General features: G+C 61.6%; 3 protein-coding genes across 6 annotated transcripts; 2 read left to right on the plus strand and 1 right to left on the minus strand.

Annotated features, from left to right (window-relative positions):
* Positions 1-195: 195 nt before the first annotated feature.
* On the plus strand, positions 196-13,021 carry NLRP6 (NLR family pyrin domain containing 6). Its single transcript, XM_060303759.1, is given in 13 exon segments — positions 196-213; positions 5,091-5,197; positions 6,721-6,772; positions 6,877-7,028; positions 7,477-7,757; positions 8,303-9,154; positions 9,157-9,393; positions 9,396-9,494; positions 9,497-10,046; positions 10,914-11,003; positions 12,043-12,195; positions 12,412-12,461; positions 12,798-13,021. Coding segments are annotated over 13 exon segments (2,865 nt in total).
* An 8-nt stretch (positions 13,022-13,029) lies between these two features.
* PGGHG (protein-glucosylgalactosylhydroxylysine glucosidase) lies at positions 13,030-24,072 on the plus strand. 3 transcript variants are annotated; one of them, XM_060302666.2, is made up of 13 exons: positions 13,030-16,229; positions 16,548-16,758; positions 16,835-17,270; positions 18,102-18,221; positions 18,661-18,792; positions 19,014-19,125; positions 19,333-19,405; positions 19,498-19,634; positions 19,775-19,908; positions 20,035-20,130; positions 20,205-20,302; positions 20,377-20,588; positions 20,691-24,072. In XM_060302666.2, the coding sequence occupies exons 1-13, from the start codon at positions 15,971-15,973 to the stop codon at positions 20,744-20,746; spliced, it is 2,076 nt and encodes a 691-aa protein (XP_060158649.1). In that variant the 5' UTR covers positions 13,030-15,970; the 3' UTR covers positions 20,747-24,072. The 3 variants fall into 3 exon arrangements, 2 of the variants coding, with proteins under 2 accessions (XP_060158649.1, XP_060158648.1); XM_060302665.1 differs by lacking the exon at positions 13,030-16,229 and having other exon boundaries at positions 16,462-16,758; XR_009564692.1 differs by lacking the exon at positions 13,030-16,229 and having other exon boundaries at positions 16,628-17,270; positions 20,691-21,400; positions 21,729-24,072.
* Positions 23,792-26,455, minus strand: IFITM5 (interferon induced transmembrane protein 5). 2 transcript variants are annotated; one of them, XM_070046045.1, is made up of 4 exons: positions 26,361-26,455; positions 25,554-25,851; positions 25,112-25,400; positions 23,792-24,505 (listed from the first exon to the last, which is right to left on the minus strand). In XM_070046045.1, exons 2-4 carry the CDS (start codon positions 25,724-25,726, stop codon positions 24,293-24,295), a joined length of 675 nt encoding a protein of 224 aa, XP_069902146.1. In that variant the 5' UTR covers positions 25,727-25,851; positions 26,361-26,455; the 3' UTR covers positions 23,792-24,292. The 2 variants fall into 2 exon arrangements, with proteins under 2 accessions (XP_069902146.1, XP_030706833.1); XM_030850973.3 differs by lacking the exon at positions 26,361-26,455 and having other exon boundaries at positions 25,554-26,021.
* Between the last annotated feature and the right edge of the window lie 688 nt (positions 26,456-27,143).

Below are 27,143 nucleotides of genomic sequence, written 5' to 3' on the forward strand. Positions count from 1 at the left end.
GTGTTCACCACGGAGTCTTTGGGGCCTAGATCCGGTTTTCAATGTTGGATGGATGGATGGATGGACGGATGGACAGGTGGGCAGCTAGGAGGCTGAGTGAGCCGGGGCTCTATGCCAGGCATTGGGTTAGACTGGAGGAATGCAGAGTTGAATCAGACATGACAGGAGACTGCGGGATCACACTCCACCGTCAGAATGACTAAGAGGTTATCGGTGAGAGTGATAAAGGCCACATCCCAGAGCGTGCTCCTCGGCTGTCTCCAGACCAGATCAGCGTCGGGGCGAGCCCAGGAGCCAAGCAGCAGCAGGACATAATGACCACGTCAGTCCTAAGCCCCCAGGCTCAGCCACAGTCTCCATCCTCACGAAGGGTGATCACACCCGAGTCGGCCTGCTGGCGAATCGGTGATGTGACTACATTCCGCAAGGAACACCATCTTACCTTGCCCTTCCCTAGAAACCATGCTTGTTCTAAATGCGGGACTCGCTTCTGGGCTCCCAGCCCCACCTTCCAGGGCCCCAGCCTGACCGTCTTCCTGTGACTTGGTTTCCCAGGAAGGAGCCAAGTCCTGGGAGGCCAGAGGTGGGAGTGTGTCCTGAATGTTAATTCAGCCACGCTGGGCCTCGGTGCCAGCCTCAGGCTGTGGGGGGCTCTCCCGCTCCTCTCGAATAATCCCTTCCGCCTGAACCTTTAATTATAGCTTTGGGGTCCAGTTGGGGATAAGGCTGTGGATCAGAGGGTCAGTCACCCGGCCTGCGGTGTTTCTTCTTTCACAGATAAGACCTCCCGCCCCCCTCACGCAGGCCTGGTTCTGAGGCAGGCCTCCTTCTCCACCCATCCCGGCTTGAGTGGGGTGGGCGTGTAGGCGGGGGTTGGGCAGCAGAGTGCCCACTGTGCTCCGGGGTGTCAGCCCCAGTCTAGCAAGCAAGGCCCTGGCCAGCCCAGCGCTGATGGGTGAGGCCTGGGTGAGCACCAGGACCGGGGAGCTGGGGGCCGCCCTCCAGGGGAGAGAGACTTCGCAGGCCTGTGCTCAACCTAGCCACACCAGCTCCAGCCCCTTCACGTCCACCTCCCTCCCACCAACCTTTCCAAGCGCAAACCTGCCCTGCTCGCCTCCCATTCATGCAGCTTCTGGGGCTCCTACCACCCATGGCAGTCCGCTTCAGGCCACACCCCAACCAGGTTTTTAGTCCCCAGAACCAAACTCTCTGCAGATCCCTGCTGCCCGCACCCACACCCAGGCTGCCAGGGGTGGGAAGCCTGGCCCAGCCTCTCCCTCATGCCCACAGCCGTGCTGACCACCCCCCCAACCAGAGTGCAGCCCTGTGTACTGGACCAGCCTTCTCCACTGGGGTCTGCCTTTTCCTGGAAAGAAAACGATGTGCCCCATGGAGAAAGCAGTGGTGGCCAAGTGGCGGTCACATTGAATAAGGTAGTGAAAGGCCCTGGGGGTGCAGGGTGGGGACGAGGGCCCCCTGTAACAGCTGGACAAACTGAGCCATGGAGAGGGAACAGGGCTTGGGGCCAGCCAGGCCTATTCTGGCCTGTCCTGGACAGGTTAGGGTTAGCAAGAGCTCTCCAGGGCTCTGGTGGACAGAAGTGTCCCTCCTTCATCCTCAGCACGTATCTATGGATCCAGCTCTGATCTAGATCTAGACCCTAGACCTGTCCCTGCTGCCCATGGGTGGGGAGAGGCGGGGATGGGGGGTAGACCAGCCACCGTGCACACCCTCCCCTGCAAAGCTGCAAGGCCACCTGGAAGGTCTGGGGTGGACACTGTGGACACATGGCACCGCCCTGTGTCCACACTCGGAACCACAGAAGCTCTTGAAGAAAGGCACTGACCGTGTGGCGCCGCCCTCTGCAGCAGGCATCTTTAGCGTCAAGGACCCAGAAAAAATGCACACAAATGCAAACATTCGCATCTTACTTTTATCGCGTTGGAAACCTACTTTCACCACATAAAACGCAGGTTCTCAAAGTGTGGTCTCTAGACCAGCAGCAGCAGCATCACCTGGGAACTTGTTAGAAATCAGTTAGAAACTCCAGGGTGGTCCCAGTCATCTGTTATAAGACGTTCCCCCACCCGGGGAATTCTGATGCACAGTCAAGTTTGAGAACCATTTTCATGTCATATAAAAACTTTATGCTTCATAACTTCATTCAAAACTAAATGAGCACTTTCCGAAAAATTAAAATCTCATCCAGGTTGCAAAACTCAGCCCCCTCCTTTAATCTAGAAAAACACACTTCCACTAAGTACTTCTTAGGTTTTGCAGAATTTACCGAAACTGAAGCTCATGGGTAGAGACTCTGCGAGGGGCGGGCTGCCCCCTTCCTCCCCCCTCCCTGCTTTGCATGCCCCTCCTCTGAAACTCAGCTTCTACCCTCTTCATACGGGACGGGACGGGACGTGCCCACAGAGAAACATGGAGCCAGTCGGTAGGGCATTTTCACAGTTCTCTCAGTGTGATGGTTAATTTTATGTGTCAGCCTGGCTAGGCCATGATGCCCAGTATTTGATCAAACATTGTTCTGGGTGTATCTGTGACGGTGTTTCTGGGGGAGATTAACATTTGGTGGACTGGGTAAAGCAGGTTGCCCTCCAAAATGAGGGTGAGCCTTGCCCAGTCGGAGGACTGAATAGAACAAAGAGTTGACCCTCCCATGAGTGAGAGGGACTGCTGCCCAACTGCTTAGTCTGGGACATTGGTCTTTTCTTAGCTTCAGACTCAACGGAAACATCAGCTCATGTAGGGTTTCAAGCCTGCCGGCTCTCAGGACGGAGCTAATGGTCGGGTGTCCTGAGTCCAGCTCTCCAGCTGCAGCTCTCAGGACTTCTCAGCCTCCATAACCATGTGAGCCGATCCCTTATAATCAATCTCTACCCATATCTATATCCTGTTAGTTCTGTTTCTCTGGAGAACCCTGACTAATACAACTGTATGCTACACTTGTCACGATCAATGAACCAATATTGATACATCATTATTAAGTAAATAAAGTCCATACTTTATTCATATTTCCTCAGTTTCCCTCTGATGTCCTTTTCCTATTCCAGGACCCTATCCAGGGCCCCACATGACAGTCACTCGTCACATCTCCTTAGGCTCCTCTGGGCTATGATAGTTTCGCAGGCTTTCCTTGTCTTTGGTGACCTGGACGGTTTTGAAGAGAACTGTTCAGGTATGTCATAGGGTACCCCTCTATTGGAACTTGTCTCCTGTTTTTCTCAGGATTCTCTGGGGTTATGGGGTTGGGGAGGACGACCACAGAGGTAAAGCACCCTTCTCATCACATCATGTCAAGGGCACAGACTATCAAGGGCACAGACACATCAGTATGGACTCATGGGTATTTGTCTTATGCCTTGGATTATAATCAATAGTACTTCATTTTGTTGCTCAAATGTTTCCAGACTTGGTGTTGGGAGTTCTTTCTTTTGGCTTCTGTGTCCCCTTGGCATACCCTTTTCATTACTGAGTTTTTTGGGTTTTTTTTTTTTAATTTGTTTTGAACACTTTCTTACTTACTGGCACTGTAAAATGCTCCAGACTCTCCTTGTATATTTTCTGCCCCAGTGCTAGAATAAGCCAAGGAACCCTGGTCCCTTTTATTGGTGAATGGCACTAGAAACCAGGATCCGGGCACCACGTAGATATACAACATTATGCACCTGTCAAAATTCATAGAACTTTACAGCACAAAGAGTGAACATTAATGTCTGCAAACTAAAAATACCACTTGGGATGTCAGGGGATCCAAGGGCTAACACAGTGTATGTCATGAAAGAATCTAACCATATTACATATGTACGAATGAATCTCAGGGAAGGGAGTGGGGGAAAGGTGGTGACTTAAGTAACTTCAGAAATGAGTGGAGTCTGGGACTTCCCTGGTGGTCCAGTGGTTAAGAATCCACCTTCCAATGCAGGTGATGTGGATTCGATCCCTGGTTGGGGAACTAAGATCCCACATGGCGCGTGGCAACTAAGCCCACGTGCCGTAACTGCTGAGCCTGGGTGCCACAACTAGAGAGAAGCTGGCGCGCCGCAGTGAGGAGCCCTCACGCCGCAACCAAGACCAGACACGGCAAACAATAAATAAATACATAATATTTTTTAAAAATGAGTGGAGTCCGTAAGAATAAAGGCAAAAGAAACTGCAAATAAGCACTGTAGTCCAGGTTATAAAGTAGTTTCCCATGGGGGAGTGTGTGTGTGTTTATATATAGTTTTATATAAAATAAGTATACAGGGCTTCCCTGGTGGCGCAGGGGCTGAGAGTCCGCCTGCCGATGCAGGGGACACGGGTTCGTGCCCTGGTCTGGGAAGATCCCACATGCCGCGGAGCGGCTGGGCCCGTGAGCCATGGCCGCTGAGCCTGCGCGTCCGGAGCCTGTGCTCCGCAACGGGAGAGGCCACGGCGGTGAGAGGCCCGCGCACCGCAAAAAAAAAAAAAAAAAGAGAACTCACACTGGAGAGAGAAAAGTGAATGTGCATTTAGGAGAGACAGCCGCGGCCTGTGTGCGAAATCCGTCTGCGCAGCATCTCAGGCTCAACGAGGGGATCAGTGAGGGCCGCCCTGGGTCTTCAGGATGGGGCTGTGGCCAGGGGCCCCGTGATGGCCCAGCGCTGTGCAGGGCCAGATCCTGTCCACAGCTGAGCTCTAAAACAACTGCTTTCGCAGTCTAGGCTGCTGCTTTCCCTGGCAAAGCCCCCTCTGCAGAATCCCAGCGTGTCAGAGGAGCTAAGTCAGGGGCAAGTCGAAGCATCTGGGACCCCACACAGGGCTCACAGGGCTCTGGCAACTGAGGCCAGACGTTGCTCAGGGCTTGTCTCCAGGACCCTAACTCTTCGGAGACCCTGCCCCCTCCTCTGCTTTGCTGGGCGCTGCCCACACTGTGGTCTGGAGGGAGGGTCTCATCCCTGCTCTGGGCCTGGCCCAGGTGGGGCTGCTCCAACACACCAGGCAGGCACACGGCTCCGTCCTCTCAGGCCTCTGTGGGAACAAGAGAGACCTGTTCACGTTCTTTAAAAAGCACAGAGTGCCCCTCCCACCAGGAAGTGTGCTGGCGGTGTGTCCTTCAGGCTCTCCCGTCACCCATCCTGCTCTGTGCCCGGGAGGCTGCCCATGTGGAGGGCAGCAGCAGGAGTTTAGGAGCAGGAAAGAGCGAGGAGGGCGCCCTGGGGGAGGTGTGAGTGCGGATGAACAGAGCCTGCCTCGCCTTCTCCCTGCGCCTTCCTGGGGAGAGGTGGGGACTGTCTGTCTTAAATAGAAACAAAACTCGTAGGTAGAATGGGAACCTCTGTGGACCCTTTCCTCCTGGGGAAGGGGCAGCAGAACAGAGGCTCCCAGGACTCTGGGTTCCCTCCCCAAGGGCAGCTCTCAAGGCTCCTGAAGGAAGCAGGACTGAACACAGGGATGACCTGTGGAGCCTGAAAGGCAGTGATGATGCCGCAGCCCCTGTTCTTGCAGACACACTCTCACAGAAATGCACACTCAGAGACATACTGTGTTCGTTTCCTGTGGCTGCTTAGCCATTACTACAAACTCGGCGGCTGAAAACAACACACATGTATTCTCTTACAGTCGTGGAGGGCAGAAGTCCAAAGTCAGCTTCACTGGGCTGAGGCCCAGGTGATGGCTCAGCCGCTCTCCCTCTGGAGGCCCCAGGGGAGAATGTCTTCCTTCCCAGCTGAATCTCCAGCTTCTAGGGCTGTGTTCCTTGTGCTCCTTGCCTCGTGGCCCCTTCCTCTATCCTCAAAGCCTGCAGCCTAGCCTCTTGCCTCAGTGTCACACTGCCTTCTGCCTGTGTGCCAAAGCGCCCTCTGTCTCCATCCTATGACACTTGTGATGACATTCAATAATAACTATGCAGGATAATCTCCCCATCTCAAGATCCTGAATTTAACCACACCTGCAAAGCCCCTTTTGACGTTTCAGGGAACATTCACAGGTTCCAGGAACTAGGAGCTGATATCTTTGGGGACTGTCGTATAGCCTACCATAGATACGTTTACGCAAACACAGTGTTGGGGTGGCCACACCAGCAGACACAGACATACACACACACCCACATTACACACAGGCAGACGCTGTCAGTAGAAACCCGCGTTCCTGGGGTCCCACGCGGTCACCCATCAGTCACACACATGCCTCACGTCCAAAGCTCTTCCCATCAGCCTGCTTAAGCCAGGTTTGGGAGGCCGCAGAGCACTTCCCTGTCCCATTTTCTCCTGGCTCCCGGGTGACAGCCTTCCTTTCCCCAGTGACACTGTGCATGTCCCTCCTTTGCCCCCTCTACCTAGGAAGCCCTCGCTCACCTCTGCCTTCAGAATTTAACCAATCTTGAGGCCTTAAAGTTTAAGGTCTTGTTCTGAGCCAGCCACCTCCTCCATACAGCCCACCTTGCTCTGCAGTTACCTCTCACAACCATGCCTCGCTGCCACACCCCATGGGTTCTTAGAGAACGTGAACTGAATAAAGGAACAGTAGAAAACCAAAGGTCACTGAGCAGAGCTCTTAAACACCGGTCGTGCGAAGGTGCCACGGTGCCTGAGTTTGGGAGCTTGGTGACTGTCGGACAGACATCTCAGTGTTGGCCAAGCTAGAGCACCTGGGTCTGGGGCATGGACGGGGCCAGACAATGCCCCCAGGCTATGGCTCCAGTCAGGCTAGGGAGGGGTCGCCTCTCTGATCCCCACCTCTGCCCCTGAGTGCTAGACCTCGGGGCCAGACTCTGGAGACCAGCCAGAGGCTCCCGCTCTGGGTGAGTGCGGCTGGCCTCAGCCCTCTGGGTCCTCCACCTCCCCCTGCTGCCTTCCTGGGGCTTCACGCCCCGCCCCGTGTCCTTCACACATCCTTCCTCCGCAGACTCCATCCCCCCAGAGGGCATCTGTGGAGTCTGTCCTCCACCAGGGGCTCAGTCTCTGCCTCTGGTGCAAGGCCCTCAGGCTGGGCCTCACCAAAGGGTCCAGTGAGCACGGATGTCCTGGGCAATTCCGGAACACAGCCTGGACCAGGTGGTGAGTCCAGCTCCCTGCTGAGGCCAACTGCTCCGGGCTCCTGGGTAAGAGAACGGAGGGAAAGGAGGGAAAAGGAGGAAAGGGGAGAGCACAGGCCCTGGTAGACATCTTATCTTGGACGTTTGACCTGGATGCGTGGAAAAGAATGAGCAGAAAGGTAGGTGCGGAGCAGGAAGGCACCCCCTAACTCTGGGGTCAGAGGAGGCCAGTGCCCGCCCAAAGCTTTGGAACGCCTTGGAGCGAAGTCCTCCGTAGGGGTGCTGGGAGGAGAGGACGACCCTCCCGGTAGAGCGCTATCGAGCGTTGGCCTGGAGCCACCTGGATAGATGGGGGCCGCGTCTAAGCCCCTGCCGCTCGTGGGCGCCCGGGGCTGGGGTCCGGAGCGGCGGGGAGGGGCCGGGGTCACCGGGGCACGGCATGCGTGCTAACCCCGTGCGCCCGCCCTCAGCACGGAGGCCCGCGCTGCCGCCGCCCGGGAGGTGCTCCTGGCTGCGCTTGAAGACCTAAGCCAGGAGCGGTTGAAGCGCTTCCGCCACAAGCTGCGGGACGCGCCGCTGCACGGCCGCCGCAAACCGTGGGGGCGGCTGGAGGGCACGGACGCCGTGGACCTCGCGGAGCACCTGATCCATTTCGACGGGCCGGAGCGCGCGCTGGACGCGGCGCGAAAGACCCTGAAGAGGGCGGGCGTGCGTGATGTGGCGACGCTGCTCAAGGAGCAGCGGCTGCGGAGTGAGCGCGGGGTCCCCGCCCTCCGTTCCCTCCCGCCTGGGCAGAGTCCTGGCCACAGGCCCCCATCCTTCCACTTCCCCAGAAAAGCCCCGGAGCTCTTCCGGCCTGGGCGCGCTTCGTCCACAAGTTCGCGGGCCCCAGGGCTCCGATCCTGCGGGTGGCCCCGACCCCTGATTGCGCCCCTCCCCGCACCGCACAGTCGGCGGGGCCTCACAGCAGTCCTCCCTTCCAGGGCTCGGCCTCAGCTCCTAGGCGCTGCTCTCCGCGTCCGTTAGGTCTCTCTCGGCGGGAGGCGCAGGCCCCGAGCTTTCCGGGCCTTGAGCCCTGGGTTTGGAGTACGAGTGTCCTCGAAGTCACTCGGAGGTTCCTGACAGCTGGTCCCAGGGAGGAGCGCGGATGGGAGGGGGACTGTGGCGCAACAGGGGAAACTGAGGTCTGAGCCCGGCGGGGAGGGAAACAGGCCCCTGAGAGTCGGCTGACACAGCCCGCCTCCTCCTCGACCCCCTGTTCCCCTCTCCTCTGTCCGGCCCTTCCCTGCCCCCAAGAGTACAAGAAGAAATACCGAGAGCACGTGCTGCGGCAGCACGCCAAGGTGAAGGAGAGGGACGCTCGCTCCGTGAAGATGAGCGAGCGCTTCACCAAACTGCTCATCGCGCCCGATAGCGCTGCCCTGGAGCACGAGGCTCCGGGGCCCGCGGAAGAGCCGGAGCCGAAGCGCGCTCGGCGATCCGACACCCACACCTTCAACCGCCTGCTCGGCCACGACGGGGAGGGCCAGGGACCGCCGACCGTGGTGCTGCAGGGCCCGGCGGGCATCGGCAAGACCATGGCGGCCAGGAAAATCCTGTACGACTGGGCGGCGGGCAAGGTGTACCACGGCCAGGTGGACTTCGCCTTCTTTGTGTCTTGCCGCGAGATGCTGGAGCGACCGCGCACGTGCAGCCTGGCCGACCTGACCCTGGACCAGTATCCCGACCGCAACGCGCCGGTGCGGCAGATGCTAGCGCAGTCCACGCGGCTGCTGTCCATTCTGGACGGCGTGAACGAATTGCCGGCGCCAGGGCCCGCCGAGGCCGCGCCCTGCACAGACCCCCTTGAGGCCGCGAGCGGCGCGCGGATGCTGGGCGGCCTGCCGAGCAAGGCGCTGCTGCCCACGGCCCGCGTGCTGGTGACCGCGCGCGCCGCCGCCCCCGGGAGGCTGCAGAGCCGCCTGTGCTCCCCGCAGCGCGCCGAGGTGCGCGGCCCCTCCGACAAGGACAAGAAGAAGTACTTCTACAGGTTCTTCCAGGACGAGTGGAGGGCGGAGCGTGCCTGCCGCTGCGCGAAGGAGAATGAGACGCTGTTCTCGCTGTGCTTCGCCGTGTGCTGGACCGTGTGCCCCGTTCTGCGCCAGCTGCTCCAGGTCCTGACCTGTCGCGCACCTCCAAGACCACCACGTCCGTGTACCCGCTTTTCATCGGCAGCGTCCTGAGCTCGGCGCCCGCGGCCGACCGACCCCGCCTGCAGGAAGAGCTGCACAAGCTGTGCCGCCTGGCCTGCGAAGGCGTCCTCGGGGGCAGGGCGCAGGTCTCTGAGAAGGACCTGGAACGACTGGAGCTTTGCGGCTCCAAAGTCCAGGCGCAGTTTCTCAGCAAGAAGATGTGACAGGCGTGCTGGAAACCGAGGTCACCTACCGGTTCCTCGACCAGACCTTCCAGGAATTCTTAGCCGTGCTGTCCTACCTGCTGGAGGACGAAGGGCTCCCCAGACACCTGCTGGCGGCGTAGGGGCACTTCTGCGGGGGCACCCGGAGCTGCGTGGCCACCTCGCGCTCACTACGCGCTTCCTTTTCGGGCTACTGAACACAGAGAGGATGCGCGACATCGAGCACCACTTCAGCTGCGCGGTTTCAGAGCGCGGGAAGCAGGATGTCCTGAGGTGGGTGCAGGATCAGGGCCAGGGCTGCCCTAGGGTGGCACCAGAGGGGACCGAGGGGACCCAAGCGCTCCGGGGCGCTGGGGAGTCAGAGGAGGAGGAGGGCGAAGAGCTCAGCGACCTGCTGGAGCTGCTGTACTGCCGGTACGAGACGCAGGAGGGCGCCCTTGTGCACCAGGCCCTGCGCGGCCTTCCTGAGCTGGCACTGGAGTGAGTGCACTTCAGCAGAATGGACCTGGCCGTCCCGAGCTACTGCGTGCTGTGCTGCCCGGCGGGGCAGGCCCTGCAGCTGGTTAGCTGCAGACTGGCCACTGCCCAGGAGAAGAAAAAGAAGAGCCTGATGAAGTGGCTACAGGGCAGCCTGGGAGGCAGCTCGTGAGTCCCCAGAGCAGGGCGGCCCTCTCCTGCAGGCCCTCTGTGTGCGGCATATGTGCATCTTATGCACTGAAGTGTCCATCTGGGCCTGGGGAGTGTGTCCAGACCTGACACCTGCTCCCGAGAGGAGAGGCACGACTTCAGGCTGGTTTTCCCACCTCCTTGCAAGGCAGCTCCCAGGGTGTCCACACCATGCCCCGCACCTCAGCACCCACATCCGAGGCAACCCTCCCAGCAGCCCCCCACCCACCACGATGCCTTCTCATAAGAAGTCCTGGCGTATACCACGCCCTCTGTGCCCTGAGCCTTTGCTTCTACTGTTCCCTCCACCCAGAATACTGTTCACTGCCTATCCTCAAAGCCTCTCCAAGCCATCCCAGCTGGCCTGAGACCATTTTGGCCTCAGAAATGCCCCACTGACCACCGTATGCCATGACATCTGCCCGTGCCCATCTCCTCCACCAGACCCTCTGCTCCTCCAGGGGCAAAGCTCGTGCCGTTTTTTCTGTGCAGTTAATTCCAACCCAGCACCTGACTCAGGTGCTCAGCATCTGTTGGGAGAATGAATGTCAGGACGTTGACAGGGGCTGGGGCTGCCCACTGCAGGTGCAAGGACAGGCCTACCTGGTGTGTGCAGGTGACATGCCTCCATGGGACTCACATAGACAGCTTCAGTGGGGAGGTACTTGTGGTCACAGTTGAGTGGTTTCACTCTGGGCTTGGGATGAAGAGGGAGGAGGGTCCTGGCCCAGCTTGTGGGTGAGGGCAGAAGCAGCTCCAATACCTCAGGACCATAGGAAGGAGTCCTTTGTGGGAGTGAGGGATTGGAAGGGGCTGGGGCCTTCACCTTCCTTTCTCTCTTAGTAGCTCTCGAACCACCATGAGAAAACTCCTGGGCTCCCCACTGCATCCACTCTGTGAGTGGACCGACCGACAGTGTGGTCTGAACACCCTGATGTGAGTGAACATGCCCCCAGCCCTTCCCCTGGAAGGGATGCAGAGCAGGACACCCTGGGCAGGGACAGAGGTGTGGCCCTGTCTGGGGATGGCTGAGAGGACAGGCTGAGAACCTGTGGCCTCTGGTGTCCCTTGCTGGGGTCGACAGGCTCTGCCCACACAGGACAGAGGAGGGAAGAGGGGATGGGGGCAGGGCTCCAGCACCAGCTTAGGTGCTAGTTAGGACAGAGGGCTTGGCCCCGGTCTGAGTGGGAAGCAGAGTCCAGCTGAGCATCCTGGGGGAGGGGTAAAGCAGGCCAGACCGTATTTCCCTCCCCAAGGAAGGCTGCTCAGTGCTATTGTGAACTGCTGGGCGGCCCCTCTGGATTCTTACAAGCAGATATGGAAGGCGTTCAGGGCGCGGGCTCTGAGGCCTGTCCGCCGTCTGAGCTTCAGTCTCCTCCCCTGGGAAATGGAGCCAGTAGCTTCCACCTCAGAAGGTTGATGCGAGGATTAATGAGGCAGTACTTAGTACATAATCTTTCCAAGGACTGTTCACCACCACCAAGTAAGCAGAAAGTAAGAAAGGCTGTAGGAACTAGTACCGAAGGGGCACGTGGTGAACTAGGCAGCCCCGTGTCAGTGGTGACACAGGGTAACTTACCTTGACATAAACGTCAGGAGGCGAAACAGTGATCAGCTCACTTGGCCCATTAGTTCTGCTGCCCGGCTAAGTGCGTGAAGATGTTCCTCGCAGCATTGTTTATAATGCCCAGCTAACTAAATGAGCTCAGCCCACCTGCACTTGGTGGGTGACTATATGGAGTTAGACATATTAAGAACAAGGTCTCTTATTGGCTCATCCAGAAGCTGGTGGAGAATGCCCTGAGGGAAGAGGGGAGTGCAGTCCAGCAGGGACACACATGGTGACAAAGGGCAGGAGACGCTCTGTGGGGCCCAGGGAGGCAGGTGTGCAGCCAGCACGTCTGCAGACTGAACCTCAGCCCCCAGGGAGTGGGCAGCTTGCACGGCTGGGGACCCATGTACCTCCTGACCACAGGCTGTCCCGCTGCAAACTGCCCGACTTGGTCTGCAGAGACCTCTCTGAGGCCCTGACGGAGCTGGGCCTCTTCCACAGCTGGCTCAGCGAGGCCGGCCTGCATGCGCTGAGTGAGGGCCTGGCCTGACCCCAGTGCCGGCTGCAGACACTCAGGTGAGGGCCGGCCTGGAAGGGACCAAGGGGGAGACGGGGGCTCCCATGGCAGCTCCTGCGGTCAGCACTGCCCGCGAGGGTGCAGCAGCTGGGCCTCCAGGAGGCTCCCAGTATGTGTTTGGCCTGCTCCAGCAGAGCCCAGCGCTGACTACCCTGGACCTCAGTGGCTGCCAGCTGTCGGGGACTATGGCGACCTAATTGTGTGCCGTCCTGCAGCTCCCAGGGTGCCGCCTGCAAAGCCTCAGGTGGGGGCAGCGCCGGGAAAGGTGCGGGAACACAGCCTCTCCACCCTGGCTTGGGGTGGGCGCCAGGGGCTTCCCCCAGACCTCACAGAGGAGTCCCGCCCAGGGCCCTCCCGAGGGACCCTGCTGAAACTCAGCCCCTGGAGACCCACCCCCTAAATCCCTGGCCCCAGCCCTGGGCTTCAACCACTCCGCCAGACCAAATGTCCATCTAGTGTCTGGTGCACATGGCCACAGTCTGGACCGGCACGCTTTCACTCCCCTGGAGGCTCTGGCCCCTAGGCCCTACCCGCTCCCCCAGCCTCTGACAGCCCCCTTAGTGGCTGCCTCCCGTCCCTGTGTGCCTTTGGCCTAACCCAGGTCAACAACTCCCCATCGCTGCCTCCCCGAGCCCTGGCCTCCTTCCCCCACCAGCTCCACTGCCATCCTCTGCACACGGCTACAGTCTAACGTCCGTGGAGCTGAGCGAGCGGTCACTGCAGGAGCGGCGGGCCCTGGGGAGAGCAAAGGCGGGACTGGCCGTCACCCACCCAGCATTGGACAGCGACCCCCAGCCTCACAAAGGGCTCGGCAGTGACCCCTGAGGCCCTGGGGGAGGGCTCTAGTCAGCCCTACAGAGTAGCCCTCCCCACTCCAAGGGCGAGAGGTTGGTGTTCTCTGCTGTGGGCAACTCTTGAGCCTGAGGGGCCCTGGACAGGCAGGTGGGAGACCCAGAGAGACACGGCCCCTTACCTGCTCCTGGACAGCCCCCGAGACCTCCCCACACCCTGGGGACAGGTATGTCTCTGTCCCCCCCACCAGGAGGAGGGGGTCCCCTCCCCTAACCCCACTGCTGCCCCACCCACGTTCCTCTTCTGGGACCTCCAGCCCTCCCATTGCAGGCGCCCCTCAGCAACAAGGGTGACGCTGAGCGCCCCCGGGAATTGAGGACCTACAGTGTGTTGGCCTTTACCTGGTGCAGGATGACCCATTTGCTGATCCTGTGCCCATGCACAGTATGGGCACCCAGAGCCCGCTACTCGGCTCCAGCCATAGGGCATCAAGCAGGGGCTGACCCGTGGCTGAAGGTAGGTGGGTCACCGTCCCTCCTCAGGAATTTGGGTCTCAGCATTAGGAGTGAAGCCATCCCTGAGGCTGTGTGGTCTGAGCCCAGAGGTGTCCACTCGCTGTCTGAGGACTTCAGGAACAGGCCAGAGGAGAGTGGACAGGAGCAGTAGCCCCTGCTCCGGATGGGAGCTGTGATGGCGCATGTGGTGGGCAGCGCCCCCGTGCACTGATGATAAATTCTCCTTGGGATTTGTTTTTGTCGGTTTCTGTTGCCCTTAGCCAGGCATCCTAACAGGTGTTCATACTCTTTCCTTTGGTCCCCCGCCCATCTCAGTGGGACAGGGTTGTAGCCCCCGTTTCCTGGGTGAGCTCAGGGGAACACCCTGATGCAGGAAGCTCCGACGTGAGGCTTGGCCTCCATGGGCAGGGCCAGCGACTGACAGCCCCCGAATCCTGAAGTCTTCTCTGCTCAACCCTGCTGGACTTGGCCAGCTTCTGGGACCCCAGTCAGCCCCTCCACTTCCCCAAATTCCCTTCCATAATCCAGTTATTCATTCCACAGAACAGACCAAAAATCCCTGCCCTCCTGGAGCTGGTATTCTAGGGGGCTGGGGGGATGGAGCCAGTGGTTTCCTCTTACACGTAAGTAGTCTGGGAACATCTGGTTGTGGACGAGGCATTTGAAAACGGAAGGAAGGGAGGGACCAACCCTAAGGATGTCCTGAAGAAAAGGCAGTGGGATGGCAAGTGTAAAGGCCGCAGAGGGGCCTGTCTTGGTTGGCTGCTGCTGTAACAAAATACCATACACCGGGTGGCTTGTCAGCAAGATAAGTTTATTTCTCGTAGCTCTGGAGGCTGGGATGCCCAAGGTTAGGATGCCAGTCAACTTGGTGTCTGGTGAGGAGCCTCTCCCTGCAGATGGCCGTCTTCTGGCTGTGTCCTCACGGGGTAGAGAGAGGGCGAGCTCTCGGGCCTCTTATACGGGCAGAAATGCCGTTCTTGACAGCTCGTGACCTAATTACGTCCCAAAGGCCCCACCTCCAAATACCATCACACTGGGGCTTAGAATTCAACGGATGGGTTTGGGGGGATCACATTCAATCCATAACAAGGAGCGAGCTTGGTGCAGAAGCAGCAAGGAAGCCAGGGTGGCAGCAGCGGGATGGGGGAGGGGCTGAGGGCGGGGAGGCGGCCCTGGGTAGCTTGTCCTGCCGGTGAGGTGGGCACCACTGCAGGCTGTGAGAACTTGCCCACTCCTGGGGTAGATGTGGCTCTGGCTCTGCTGACAAGGGCTGTGGGGCCAGAGCAAGGACTGCACTAACCCAGGAGCACGGCCTGGTGAGAGCGGGCACGCCCTGGAAGGGGGACGCGCCGGTGGATGTAGGTGGGGGGACAGCGGGCCTGAGCAGCGGGATGGGTGAAGTCACCACGGCCTGTGCTGGGCAGGCCACGGCAAGGGCAGGTTTCAGGGACACGTTGAATTCGAGTGTCTCTGGCTGGGCGAGTGGTCAGAGCACAGTCATTCGGGTCAGACCAGGGCCAGAGAGACGAGGTCCAGACAGCCCCAGGGCCTGGAGCCTCCAGCGGGGCAGGGGGCAAGTGGGTAGAGGCTGAGAGACGAGGCTGGGAAGAGCCAGAAAGTGGGGCGGGGACAAAGGAAGGCGGGGCTCCAGGAGGGGGACCTGCCTCACCCCTCCGGGGCGGACGGGGGTTCAGGGAGAGAGGCAGGACCCGGCGGCAAGAGAGGGGACACCTAAGCCGAAACCCCGCCCCTCTCAGTTCCACCCTTGGAGAAGACTCAAGGGAGAGTTGGAGCTGGGCTCCTCGCAGCCTCGCAGGCACGACTGGTCGAGGCAGCCCGCCCCACCCGCGCCCCGCCCGCCCCGGGGGTGGGGACGTTCCATCCGGCCCGCGCTGCGCGCCCTGGGGCGGGGACCGCGGGGCCTTCCGGTGACAAGGCCGCTCCTGGCTACTTCTCCCTCCGGTCCGGCGGCCACCCGCTGGAGCCGAGGGACGCTGCTGGGCTGCGGCGAGCCCCAGGGACGCGGCCGACGGCCCGCCTGCCCCCCAACCCCCAGCTGCTGCCGGCACCCCACCCCGTACCCAGCCGGCCTCCTGGAGGGTGAGGCCCGCCGGCTGAGGCCTCCTCCCTTCCCGCCAGCTGGACGGCTTCGAGGCAGTGCGCCCGGAGAGAGCTGGAAGGGACTGAGGCCCTAAGGTGGGAGGCCGGGGCCTCTGCTGTGTCCCTGGAGATCAGTATTGGGGGCGAGGGTCTCTGAGGGTTGAGGGTGTTTCCTGGGGTGGCTTGAGAGGGGGGTTCTGGACAGTCGGGGCTGCCCAGGTGGGTCACACACGTCCCTCCACCCGTGGGGGCATTAACCAGGTTCCAAGGCAAGCTTCGGGGTTTCCAGAAAAGGGAGGCCCAACCAACGGTGGGGGCCTCTGACTCCCCCTTTTGCAGGCCCCTCCGCTGAGCCAACCTTGCCATGGAGGATGCTGGCGAGGACGCCACCAGATTCACTGCCCATTCTCTGCCCAGTGACCCCCGGCTCTTGGCCACCGTGACCAATGCCTACTTGGGCACACGCGTGTATCATGAGACACTGCATGTGAGCGGAGTGTACAATGGGGCTTGGGGGGATACGCACCGGGCCATTCTGCCCAGTCCCCTCAATGTCCAGCTGGAGGCCCCTGCAGGATCAGGAGAGCAGCTGACCAAGACCTTTGTCCTGGACACTAACACAGGTAGCCACTGCCTGACCTCCCCCTCCCCTCCGCCATTGTTCCAAGTGAGTGGGAGACCCGACAGAGGTTCCATCGAGAGGATGCCGACTCCCAAAGAAAAGGAAGCTCTGAGAGGCCACTTTGTGAGGCCTTCAGCCCGACGGGCCTCCTGGGCTGGCAGGAGCTGGCGGCGCCTGTGCAGCTGTCGCTTCCCAGACAGGGCATCTGGGGCTCGGAGGTGACTCCACTCCCCGCCGGCAGCTTTGGAACTGTCCTCGGCGGCCCTGAGTGGGGTGTGCGAGTTGTCCTGTCTTCCCCTCCCCACCCCCGCCCCGCCAGGCTCCTTTCTGCACACCCTGGAGGGCCCCAGCTTCCGGGCCTCCCAGCGCATCTATGCCCACCGCACGCTGCCTCACGTCCTGGCCTTCAGTGTGTCCATCACCCGCTTGGCCACAGGGAGCTGGCCCATCACCGTGCTGCTGCAGTCAACCTTCTCCCCAGAAAGCCCGGACCTGGACCTGCATCTGGGTCCTGACTTCCAGGGAGCCCGGTGAGGAGGGGGCGGGGGGCCGGCTGGGTAGCCCGAGGAGGGAGCCCGTCCCTGAGACACAGCCATCCTGTTGCAGGTACCTGTACGGCCACACACTCACCCCCGAGCAGCCTGGGGGGGCACAGCAGGAGGTGCACATGCTGTGGACGCCAGTGCCCCCAGCCTTGACCCTTGGGGAAGGGGAGGAGGATGGGACGTGGGAGTTCCTGACGGTGGTGGGTGGCAGCCAGGCCGAAGCCCAGGCCTGCCTCGCCGATGCCCTGCAGCTGCAGGCCAGGCGCACTCTCTACATGGCCCATGCACAGGCCTGGGCCCAGCTCTGGGCAGGCTGTGGCCTGGATGTGGAGGGGCCCCTGCGTCTGCGCCAGGCCCTGCGTGGAGCTCTCTACTACCTGCTCAGTGCCCTGCCCCAGCCCGGGGCCCCAGGATACGTCTGCCACGGCCTCAGCCCAGGCGGCCTCTCCAACGGGAGCCGTGAGGAATGCTACTGGGGCCACGTCTTCTGGGACCAGGTGCGCGCCACCCACCCTTAACGCACACCTGCTGCAGAGCCGGCTGTACACAGAGCTGCTGCCTCTATCCTGCATGGGGTGGGGCTGTGGTTGGGGAGGCCCAGGGACCGTGGCAGACGGAAGGCTTCCTGGAGGGAGTAGTGTCTCGGCTGAAGGCTGTGTAGGCATTTGGTGAAAACGAGTGACGTGATTCAGGCAAGGGGACCAGAAGGTTCAGAGGCCCAGAACTGAGCAGGTGCGGCATCTGTGCAGGGCATCTGTGCAGGGGGCCCTCACCGCTGCAGCGAGAGCGGTTGTAGAGGGGGCTGAGGAGACTTTAACTGGGGAAGGACGTGGGCAGCCGTGGGCTCTGGGAAGACCCCTGTGGCTGCTGAGTGGAGCGAGGGTGGAGCGAGGTGAGGCAGCCAGGACCGGCTGCCGGCTGCGCTTGGGAGGGTCCGGGTTGCTGCTGCACGTCTCCTGGTGCCGGGGAAGCTGCTGCTGTGCGCCCTTCACAGGTGAGGCTCAGAGAGGCCGAGCTGCTCACTCTGGGTCGGCCAGCTAGTGAGCAACAGAGCAGGCACCCCCCCACCCCCACCAGGCTGCCCACACCCAGACTCTGGCCTGAGCCCTGGGCAGACGCAGATGCCCGCTGGGGACCAGGTCTGAGGATCATCTGGGCTGGGGATCGGACTGTGGGGTTGGCAGGCAGAGGGCCCAGGACAGACCCAGATGAGGCAGGAGAGGAGGGAGCTGGGTGTGGCCCGTGGGGAGAGAGGAGTGAGAGCGCCAGGATGAGGGGCCCCTCGGCTGTAGCGCCAGGACGAGGGGGCCCCTCGGCTGTGCTCGCAGGACCTCTGGATGTTCCCCAGTATCCTGATGTTCCACCCGGAGGCCGCCAGGGCTCTCCTGCAGTACCGCATCCGGACGCTCGGTGGAGCCCTGTACAACGCCCAGAACCTAGGCTACCAGGTGAGGGGGACTGAGCACCTACCCTACGGGGCCCCCCCAAGGGCTGACGTCCCATACCACCCCCCAGGTCTTCATCCCTCACCCCAGCCCCCTCTGTGGGTGTGGCTGGAATGTCCTGGATTCTCATAGAGGCTCTGTGGCATCCCCCAGCCTGTACTGTACGTGTGGGAACAGCAGCCTGACCGGGACCCCGCAGGACGTCCCCTCACTGCCCTGCCCCAGGGCAAGTACACAGTGGAAACGGGGCAGAAGCCACCTGGCCCACGATGGGGCCACACAGAGGGCACTCAGAGCCCACAGGCCCCCACGAGGTCACGCGGGACAACTGGTGCCCCCGCCTCTGTCTGCCCTCCATGGCTGAAGGCTGAGAGCGTTGAGAACCGGGGTGGGCTACCCCCGGCCCCCCGAGAGCGGAGTCAAGTCTACTCCAACCCCGCAGGGAGCCAAGTTTGCCTGGGAGAGCGCGGGCTCCGGCCTGGAGGTCTGCCCTGAGGCCATTTATGGGACCCAGGAGATCCACATCAACGGGGCCGTGGTGCTGGCCTTCCAGCTGTACTACCACACCACCCAGGTGAGGTGTCACTGTGCCACCACGTGTGACCTCCTACCTAGCGAGGCCACGCCCTCCACACTGCCATGACTTCCTGTCCGGCCGGTCCGGCGGAGCATCTCAGAGCCAGGCCTTCCCTTCTGGGCACTCAGAAGGGTAGGCGTTGGCAAGAAATGCAGTGACCAGTGGGAACTAGAATCACAGGTGCCACGGCCTCTGATGCACCACCTCCTGCTCTCCAGGACTTGCAGCTGTTCCGAGAGGCTGGGGGCTGGGATGTGGTCAGTGCCGTGGCTGAGTTTTGGTGCAGCCGCGTAGAGTGGAGCCCCGGGGAGGAGAAGTTCCACCTGAAGGGTGAGAGCGTGGCCATGGTGGGAGGAGTGTGGATGACGGGGAAGGGGCGGGGGAGTGGATGGTCACAAGTGGGGAAGCAGGTGGGTGCTTCTCAGTTCAGCAGGTGGTCACCAGCACCTGATGCTGCCAGGCCCACACTGGCGACTGGCATCAGGGGCAGGTCCCTAAGACCCTGCACTGAATACCACCTTGTACTTATGTGCCCAGGAGTCATGCCCCCTGACGAATACCATTCAGGGGTCGACAACTCCGTGTACACCAATGTCCTGGTCCAGAACAGGTCAGATCCAAGAACCCGCCCCACCTCCACCATGCAGGGGGCCAGCCAGGAGTGCAGGGCTGCAGCCCACCTCTCCCCATCTCTACTCCTAGCCTGCGCTTTGCTGCTGCCCTGGCCCAGGACCTGGGTCAGCCCGTCCCCAACCAGTGGCTGGTGGTGGCTGATAAGATCAAGGTGCCCTTTGACCCGAAACTGAACTTCCACCCTGAGTTTGATGGGTACCAGCCTGGTGAGTGGACTTGGAGCTCCTTCAGGGCCCTTCTCCCCTCCCACAGGACCTCGTGTCCGCCCTGGATGCCCCCTTTCCAACAGGGCAGCCCCTGCCCTCCCCACCTCACCCCATCAGCAGCATCTCCCCCCTCCCCCCAGGAGAGGAGGTGAAGCAGGCAGATGTTGTGCTCTTGGGGTACCCCGTCCCCTTCCCCCTGAGTCCTCAAGTTCGCAGGCAAAACCTGGAGATGTATGAGGCTGTGACGTCCCCCCAGGGCCCTGCCATGACCTGGGTAAGGAAACTGCAGGGTGTGGGGTGGTGGTCCCCAGGGCAGCCCCGGCCCTGCCCCACTGGCCTCAGTCTTCCTTCCCCCCGCAGTGGGCCTCACCCCAGCGTGACCTCTGATCTCTGTCCCCAGAGCATGTTTGCAGTGGGCTGGATGGAGCTGAAGGACCCCGGGCGGGCGTGGGACCTCCTGCAGAGGAGCTTCGCCAACGTCACGGAGCCCTTCAAGGTCAGCCTGGCCAGAGCCTCGACCTACACGCCGACCACGCCCACCTCCTGCACTGACTGCTTTGCCCCCTGCAGGTGTGGACGGAGAATGCAGACAGGTCGGGTGCCGTGAACTTCCTGACAGGCATGGGGGGCTTCCTGCAGGCGGTGCTCTTTGGGGTCACGGGATTCAGGTGAGTGCAGTGGCAGGCAGAGGGCAACCACCTGCCGCCACCCCCCTCCTCACAGAACCTTCCCCTCGCCGCAGGATCACTGAGGCCGGTTTGACCTTCGACCCCATGTGTCCAGCGGGGATCTCCAGAGTGTGCGTTTCTGGCATCTCCTACCAGGGGAGCAAGCTTGACTTTTCCTTCTCTGAAGGGTCTGTGACAGTTGAGGTCACTGCCCGAGCAGGGCCCTGGGCCCCCCCGCTGGAGGCTGAGCTGTGGCCATCACAGAATCGGCTCCCCCTGTCCCCAGGTAGGCCGCCACTCCCAGACCCACCCAGGGGTCCAGGGCACGTGACCCCCAAGGTAGCCCCCAGTGTGTGCCCTCACCCCACAATGCTTCCTCTCCCTGCAGGACACAAGGTCTCCTTTCCCTGCTCAGCTGGCCGGATACAGAGGTCACACCTGTAGGAAGCAGGGACAGCAGGTTCTGCCCCGAGAGTTTCCTGGGAAGATTGTTTGAAGACATTAAGCATCTGCGCAGAGCCCACAGGACCCCCTCTGGGGCACCCTTGGGCCCTCCAGCCCCACCGAGTCCCCCCCGCCCCCCGCCCAGTCCTGCCCCCTCCCCCAAAACGACCAGGGCTGTTGGCTTCAGGGATGTTTCTCAGGCCTCCCCCCGGCCACTCCCTCTGCGGGTGCCCCTGCTGGCTGCACCCACCCCTCCTCAACGCCCTCCCAGCCTGCCGCCCCCTCCCACCCTCCTCCACACGGCAGCCAGGCTCACGGGTTCCAAGGAAAGTCTGGACTCTTTGGCCCAAGTTCAAGACTCTGCCTCTAGCCTGAGACCCTCCCCAGCCTAACCCCCCATAGACGGTCAGCTTTCTTGCAGCCTCACACAGCATGTCTGTTCCCGCCCTCCCTCAGCGCCCCTTCCCTAGGACCCCACAGGGTGAGGTGGGAGAAGGGCCAGCGGTTCTGCGAAGACAGAGGCAGATGCCGGCCTTGATGGGGAGCACGGCAGGATGAGGGGCGTGGGGGAGACTCAGTCTCCTGTGGGATTACTTGGGACACCGCATCGCAGCTTCACAAAGGACCCTTCTGTGTCACACGAGGGAGCATCAGGTATGGCTGGGTCCAGGTGCTCCTGGGCTGCTGTGAGCACTCGGCATCCTCAGTCCTTGGGTCCTCTTGCCTCTGGGCCACTTGAGTCAAGTCGGACGGTCTCTGTCACGTGCCTTTCCTCAGCCAGGAAGGCAGGGCGTGGGGTGTGGAGCAAGACCCTGCATTTCCTCTGACCAGCCAGAAGGGCTGGGGCCGGGTGTGCGTGAGTCCCAGGCCATGGCCCTGGGCCCAGCTGTCCTGGGCAGGCGGCCCTCAGCCGAGGCTCTGCCCACTGTCTCTTCCTGGGCTTCAGCCCCTCAGTTGGCACAGCAGACTTGGGTTTCCCCAGGGTGAGGCGAGATGGTGTCTGCCATGGAAATCCTGGCGAGGGCCGAGCCTGCTGCAACAGATCTGCCTGAGGAATGGGCAAGCTTTGTCTGCTGTGAGGAGCTGGCGAGCTCCCTGCTGAACGTGAGGGTTTCGTAAAGGATCAAGTTTCCCTTCCACGCGGCTGGGAAGCACAGTCACTTGCTCGCTAGAGCAAGTAAGCGAGTCCCGTCACCGTCTGCGCCCCTCCTTCATCTGCAGACCGTGCTCTCTGTTCTCAGTGGAGAGTTAGCCCGAGTTCTCCAAGAAGCAGACACCAGGCAGACAAACTGTGATGGACTGAAGCCCCATGAGGGAGAGAGGGAAGGGGGTGGCTGCAGGGAGTGTGGCCGAGCTGCAGACCAGCTCCCTGAGGGCCTGTGGCCTCAGAATGGATCCCGCGACTTGGTGGGGCTCCCCCAGGGGCCCACAGGCTCTCGCTCAACCGGTGGCAGTGCCGCAAAGGCCCAGGCAGGTCTGCTGAAGCACAGCATGGTGGCCAGGGACTGTCCCCATGAAGCAGACATTTGCCTTTGCAGCCCTGGAGCCAGATGTGGGCACAGGCATCAGGTGGGGGTGGTAGGTGGCCCTTCACCCACAGGACTGACGTAGCTTGATACGTGCCGCGTGTGTGTGCCGCGTGTGTGTGCGCGCGCGCACGCACACCTACCTGTGCCTGTGGAGGGGCAACCCTCCAAGGGGCCGTGACGGTGGCAGCATGTGTGTGCTGGCCTGGCTGGTCCGGCCCATGACAGCCAATTGCCTGAACCTGACCAGGGTCCTTCAACCTGCCCAGGACACAGGCTGGAAGGGTTTCTGGTGACCTTCTGTGCCTGGCTTGACCGCGTATTCTCTGTCCTCAGCAACTGGGCAAGGGCTGGACAATGTCTGCTCCCCTCACCAAATGTGGAGACCAGAAGACCATCCCCTGCTTGGAGACATGTACCCGGCTACACACAGGCTGACCCCTGCTCCCAGCCTCTGTGTCCAGCATGGGTTGGTCCCTTCCTGGGCCAAACCTGGAGCTCAGTGTTGGAACGCCGTCTCCATCCTAGTCCGAGCGCTGGCCTTGTCCTTAGTCCAATGTAGGGCCAGTGCCCAGGAAGGGGCACTGCTCCATCTCCACCCCAGGCCCCGGCCAGCACAACTTCTGCCTCAGGGGCTGGCTCAGAGCAGCGCACACTCAGCAGGGGGCTGGGGTACTGCCAGCCTGCGGCCGGGACTCATCTCTGCTGGCACGCTTTAGAGACAGCTGGACCAACTGTTGGCCGTCACAAGAGGGGGGCTACTCTGGGGGCTCCAAGTACAGGAGCTAGACAAGAGACCCACGCCCCCAGCCCAGGCAGGGTGGGCAGGCAAAGGGAGGGAAGGGACCATGGGTGGGGTATTCAGAGCCCTGAGCCACCCTGTGGTTAAGGCCCCTGCAATTAGCCTGCCCTGTCATTGGCCCGGCCACAGCAAGGCCCAGGGGCCTCACCCCCAGCCACACAGGGTGTGCGTGTGTCTTTGGCAGCCCCCACTCTGCCAGGCTCTGCTGGGGCTGCCGGGGGGTTACATAAGGGAGGTAACTGATGCGAGGACGTGCACCCGCACAGAGGCACTGGGAAAACGCCCTCACCCCCCCACGCCTCCCTTTCTGTACAATTGTGTGTGTGCAGAAGGTACTCCTGTGCACCTGTGCGTGATGGACGTGTGCACGGGTGACGGCGTGACCATGTCTGTGTGCCTGTGTGTCTGTGTCCAGCCCCACTGATCCAGGAAGGAGGGAACCCACTGCCGGGACAGATCAGAATTAAAGGGACGCAGGGTCACAAGGACAGAGTGACCCAAAGAAGTAGGTCAACACAGGCCCAGCCCCAGACAGGAACGTGCACGACAAGGACAAGTCTCACTGGTCAGGGACTCCCCTTAGCACGTGTGCACACACGCTGACTCGGGGATGGGCAGGCACGTGGACGCAGAGACACAGCACACACATTCTGAAAGACAGGCCGCTAAACCACAGAGCGGCAGAGATCAAAGCCCGACTTCTCAAACTTCATTCTAAAATACTCAGGCACCTCCACCCAGAAGCCGCAGGCCGCCCAGTGCCTGAGCAAAGGGGACAGTCGGGGCACCAAGCCGACAGGGCAGGGCGTCCACCATGGACGCTGGGGGCAGTCCAGGGGGATTTGGCTGCAGTGGTCCCTAGGGTAGCTCCCCTCAGGAAGATACCCTCCCCCACCCCAGCCAGGAACAGTCCTGGAAAGCACTTTCTGGAGCCAGGCGCTTTTAATTGTGAAACTGAGGCTGAGCCTGGCGGCTGGGGAGGGAGGAGCTGGCCTGGGGGCAGGGGTGGGGGGTGGGGTTAGGGGACTGGGGGCATCGATCGAGGTGAGGGTAAGGCCCTGGGGTCCCTGTGGAGGATCTTCAGGGTCAGTGTTAGGTGCCCAGGCTGGGGCTGGAGGGTGGGCCTCAGGCCCGCAGGCAAGTCAGGGTTCCAGGCGATTAGGATGGAGCCCCTGGGGTTGGGGTCCCTGGATCAGGGCGGTGACAGGGCCCAGCCTGTCAGTCATAGTCTGAGTCGTCGAACTTGGTGCTGAAGAAGGCGGCGGAGCCCTGGGCCAGCCGGGACAGGTGCAGGGCGCCGGTCACCACCAGCACCAGCAGCAGTAGAGGCGGCACCAGAGCCCACACCGTGGCCAGGATGTTGTAGCACTTGGCTTTGGAGCCGAGCCGCCGGGCTGCTTCCAGATCTCCAGTCACCTTCTGGTCTCGGGCCTGCGGGCCAACAGCAGGGCCAGCTCTCTACACCTGCCTGGGGCCTGGGTGGGGCCTGCCACCCAGTCCCAGGCAGCCGCTGGGTCCACACCTTGGAGGACCCGAGCTGGACCCAAAATCTAGATGGAGGGGTGTGGCCTGAGAGGATGTTGCCCGGGCTCCACCCACTCCCTTCACTGTCCCCAGCTGGGCACATGGGCTTGGCCCGCCCAGGGGGCCTTGGGTCATCAGGGGCTCAGCCTAACGTGGGGCTGAAAGGAGACCCTGCATCTTCCCACTCCAGCTATGGACCCAGTGGCCCTCCCAGGCCAGCATCAGCCTCCAAGGACCTCCGAGGGTAGGGAGTTCTCAGAGGTGCTGAGAGCGTTTGATGGAAGAGACGCCCTTGGGTAAGGCCCCATCGACCCTGGGCTCTTCGGGACAAACTAGACCCCCCATTTCGGTTTTATGAACAGCACCCCAGCCTCGGTGGAGAAGCCCTCATGACGGAGGGGCTCCCACCACCGTCAGGCTGACGGATGGCCCCGTGGATACTCCTGCACCCCAACTTGATAAGCAGCCCCCGTGAGATGCTCTTGGGCCCCCTCGAAGCGCCCCAAGGCCCACCTTGATGGAGTAGGCCAGCGCCAGGAAGCCGAGGCAGCACAGGTTCAGGTAGAGGGTGCTGAACACCGACCAGATCAAGTGGTCTCGAGGTGGGGGTAGCGGCGCCCCCAGCGTGAGGGCCGTGTGGGCGGTGCCGTCGGCCTTGTTGGGCGTCGGGGCCCGGGGGTCCTCGCGGGGGTACGAGGTGTCCATGGGTTCCAGCGCCGTCTCCTCGCTCGGACTCCTGCTTCGAGGGTGGGCGCCCCGGCCGCTTATAGTCCCCGCCGCCGCCCGGCTGACCGGCCCTACGCTAAATTTAACGACAAATGACAGCCCGGGGCTGAGCGGTCGCCCCGCCCGCCCCGCCGCCCGCCGCCCCGCCTGCGCGAGCCCACCCCCCCCCAACCCCCGCAGAGTCCCCCTCCCCCCCAGAAAGCCCCGCTCCCCGCGGAGAAACACTGACCCCGTAGAGGCTGGGGGCCGGTGCGGGGCCACCAGAGCCCCTCCTGTCCGGGTAGTCCAGCCGAGGGAGCCCCCTGCAAGGCTGCTGGTGGGGCCATGCGGTGGCTGCGGTCTGCCCCTCAGAGCCCCCGCCCCCGCCGACGAAAGGAGGCGGACGCACCAGCTCAGGGCCATGGTGGGTGGGCCGCTGCCTCGGCTTGAGGGCAGGGCTAGGCGGGGCTCCTCAGGACCAGGGCTGCTGAAACCACAGCCCCTCTGTCCCCAGAACTGCCCGCATCACCTGGTCATCAGTGCCCACCCTGCCGGGTGGAAAAGAACAATGCTCAGGAGAGAACAGCGGGGAAGAGGGAGAGCGGGGGTGGGGGGGCGTGGCCTGTTGGGGGACCAGCTGTGACCTGGACTGTTACTGTGCGGGCGCTACAGTGAGCTCTCCAGGGCCTGCTCTGGGGACTGCCCTCCTCCCTCCCAAGCTGTCAGCTGCTTCTCAGGCTCCTTTGCTGGTTGCTTCTCCTGAATCCAGAGCTAGGGGGCTGGGAGGGCTGGGCTGAGCTTGTGTCCGCACCCCGGTCTCATCTCCCTCCAGAGGGCCCAGCAGCCTGTTGGCTAAAATGCCATCTGTGTGCCCGTCAATCACATTTTATGTCAAAGGGCCAGATTGCCGTGCTCCGCGGAGGAGGGCTCCCAGGGTCTCCAGCCTAGCTCCTCAATAGGAAACCTCAGGCTCTCCCAAACCTTCTGTCTGAGCTGGGACTCCCATAGCAAAGTACCTGGACTAGCGGCTCACAAATAATAGAAATTTATGTCTCACATTTCTGGAGCCTGAAGGTCTGAGATCAGGATGCCAGCGTCGATGGGTGCTGGTGAGACCCGCTTCCTGGTTGCAGAGGGCCGACTTCTCAGGGCTCCTCACTGGTGGAAGGAGCTGCGAAGCTCTGTGGGGTCCCTTTTATAAGAGCACTGACCCTACCATGAGGGGTCCACCCTCATGACCTAACCACCTCCTAATACCGTCACTTTAGAATTTCAGTGGGGGAGGGGGACACAAGTGTTCAGTCCACTGCACCCTCTGCCCGGTCTCTGCGGGCACAGCTGGTGGCCGCTCCACCCGGCCAACTGCTCAGGACAAAAGCATTGGCTTACGCCTGCACCTTCTGCCGCTCACACCGGATCCATTTGGTCCCACCTTCCAGAATGTGCAGAATCTCACCCCCACTGTGACCTCTGAGACCAAGCCACTCTCACCTTCTCCTGGGTTAGCGGGCCCCCCTCCTCGGCGTTCTCACTACTCCAGCCAGAGTGATCCTGTTACAACAGAAAACAAGTTGTGCCCCCTGCGCCCCCCAAGGGCCCCCACCTCACTCCAGATCCAGAGTCACTGCAGTGGCTCACAGGCCCTGCAGGGTTACTCCAGGCCACGCTCCTGGACTCTGAGAAGGACATTGAATAGGGAGCTCTTTGTGTCCAACCCTGAAGAAGGGAGGAAAAGAACAGGATGGGGTGGCAGTAGAAGCTGAGCTGCAGTAAGGCCCAGCAAAGGCCTGAGCTGAGCCCGCAGGAGCTCTGGAGCTTGGAGGACATTTGAGACGTGTCC

This window comes from Globicephala melas, chromosome 8 (assembly GCF_963455315.2).
Source record: "Globicephala melas chromosome 8, mGloMel1.2, whole genome shotgun sequence".
Classification (NCBI taxonomy): domain Eukaryota; kingdom Metazoa; phylum Chordata; class Mammalia; order Artiodactyla; family Delphinidae; genus Globicephala; species Globicephala melas.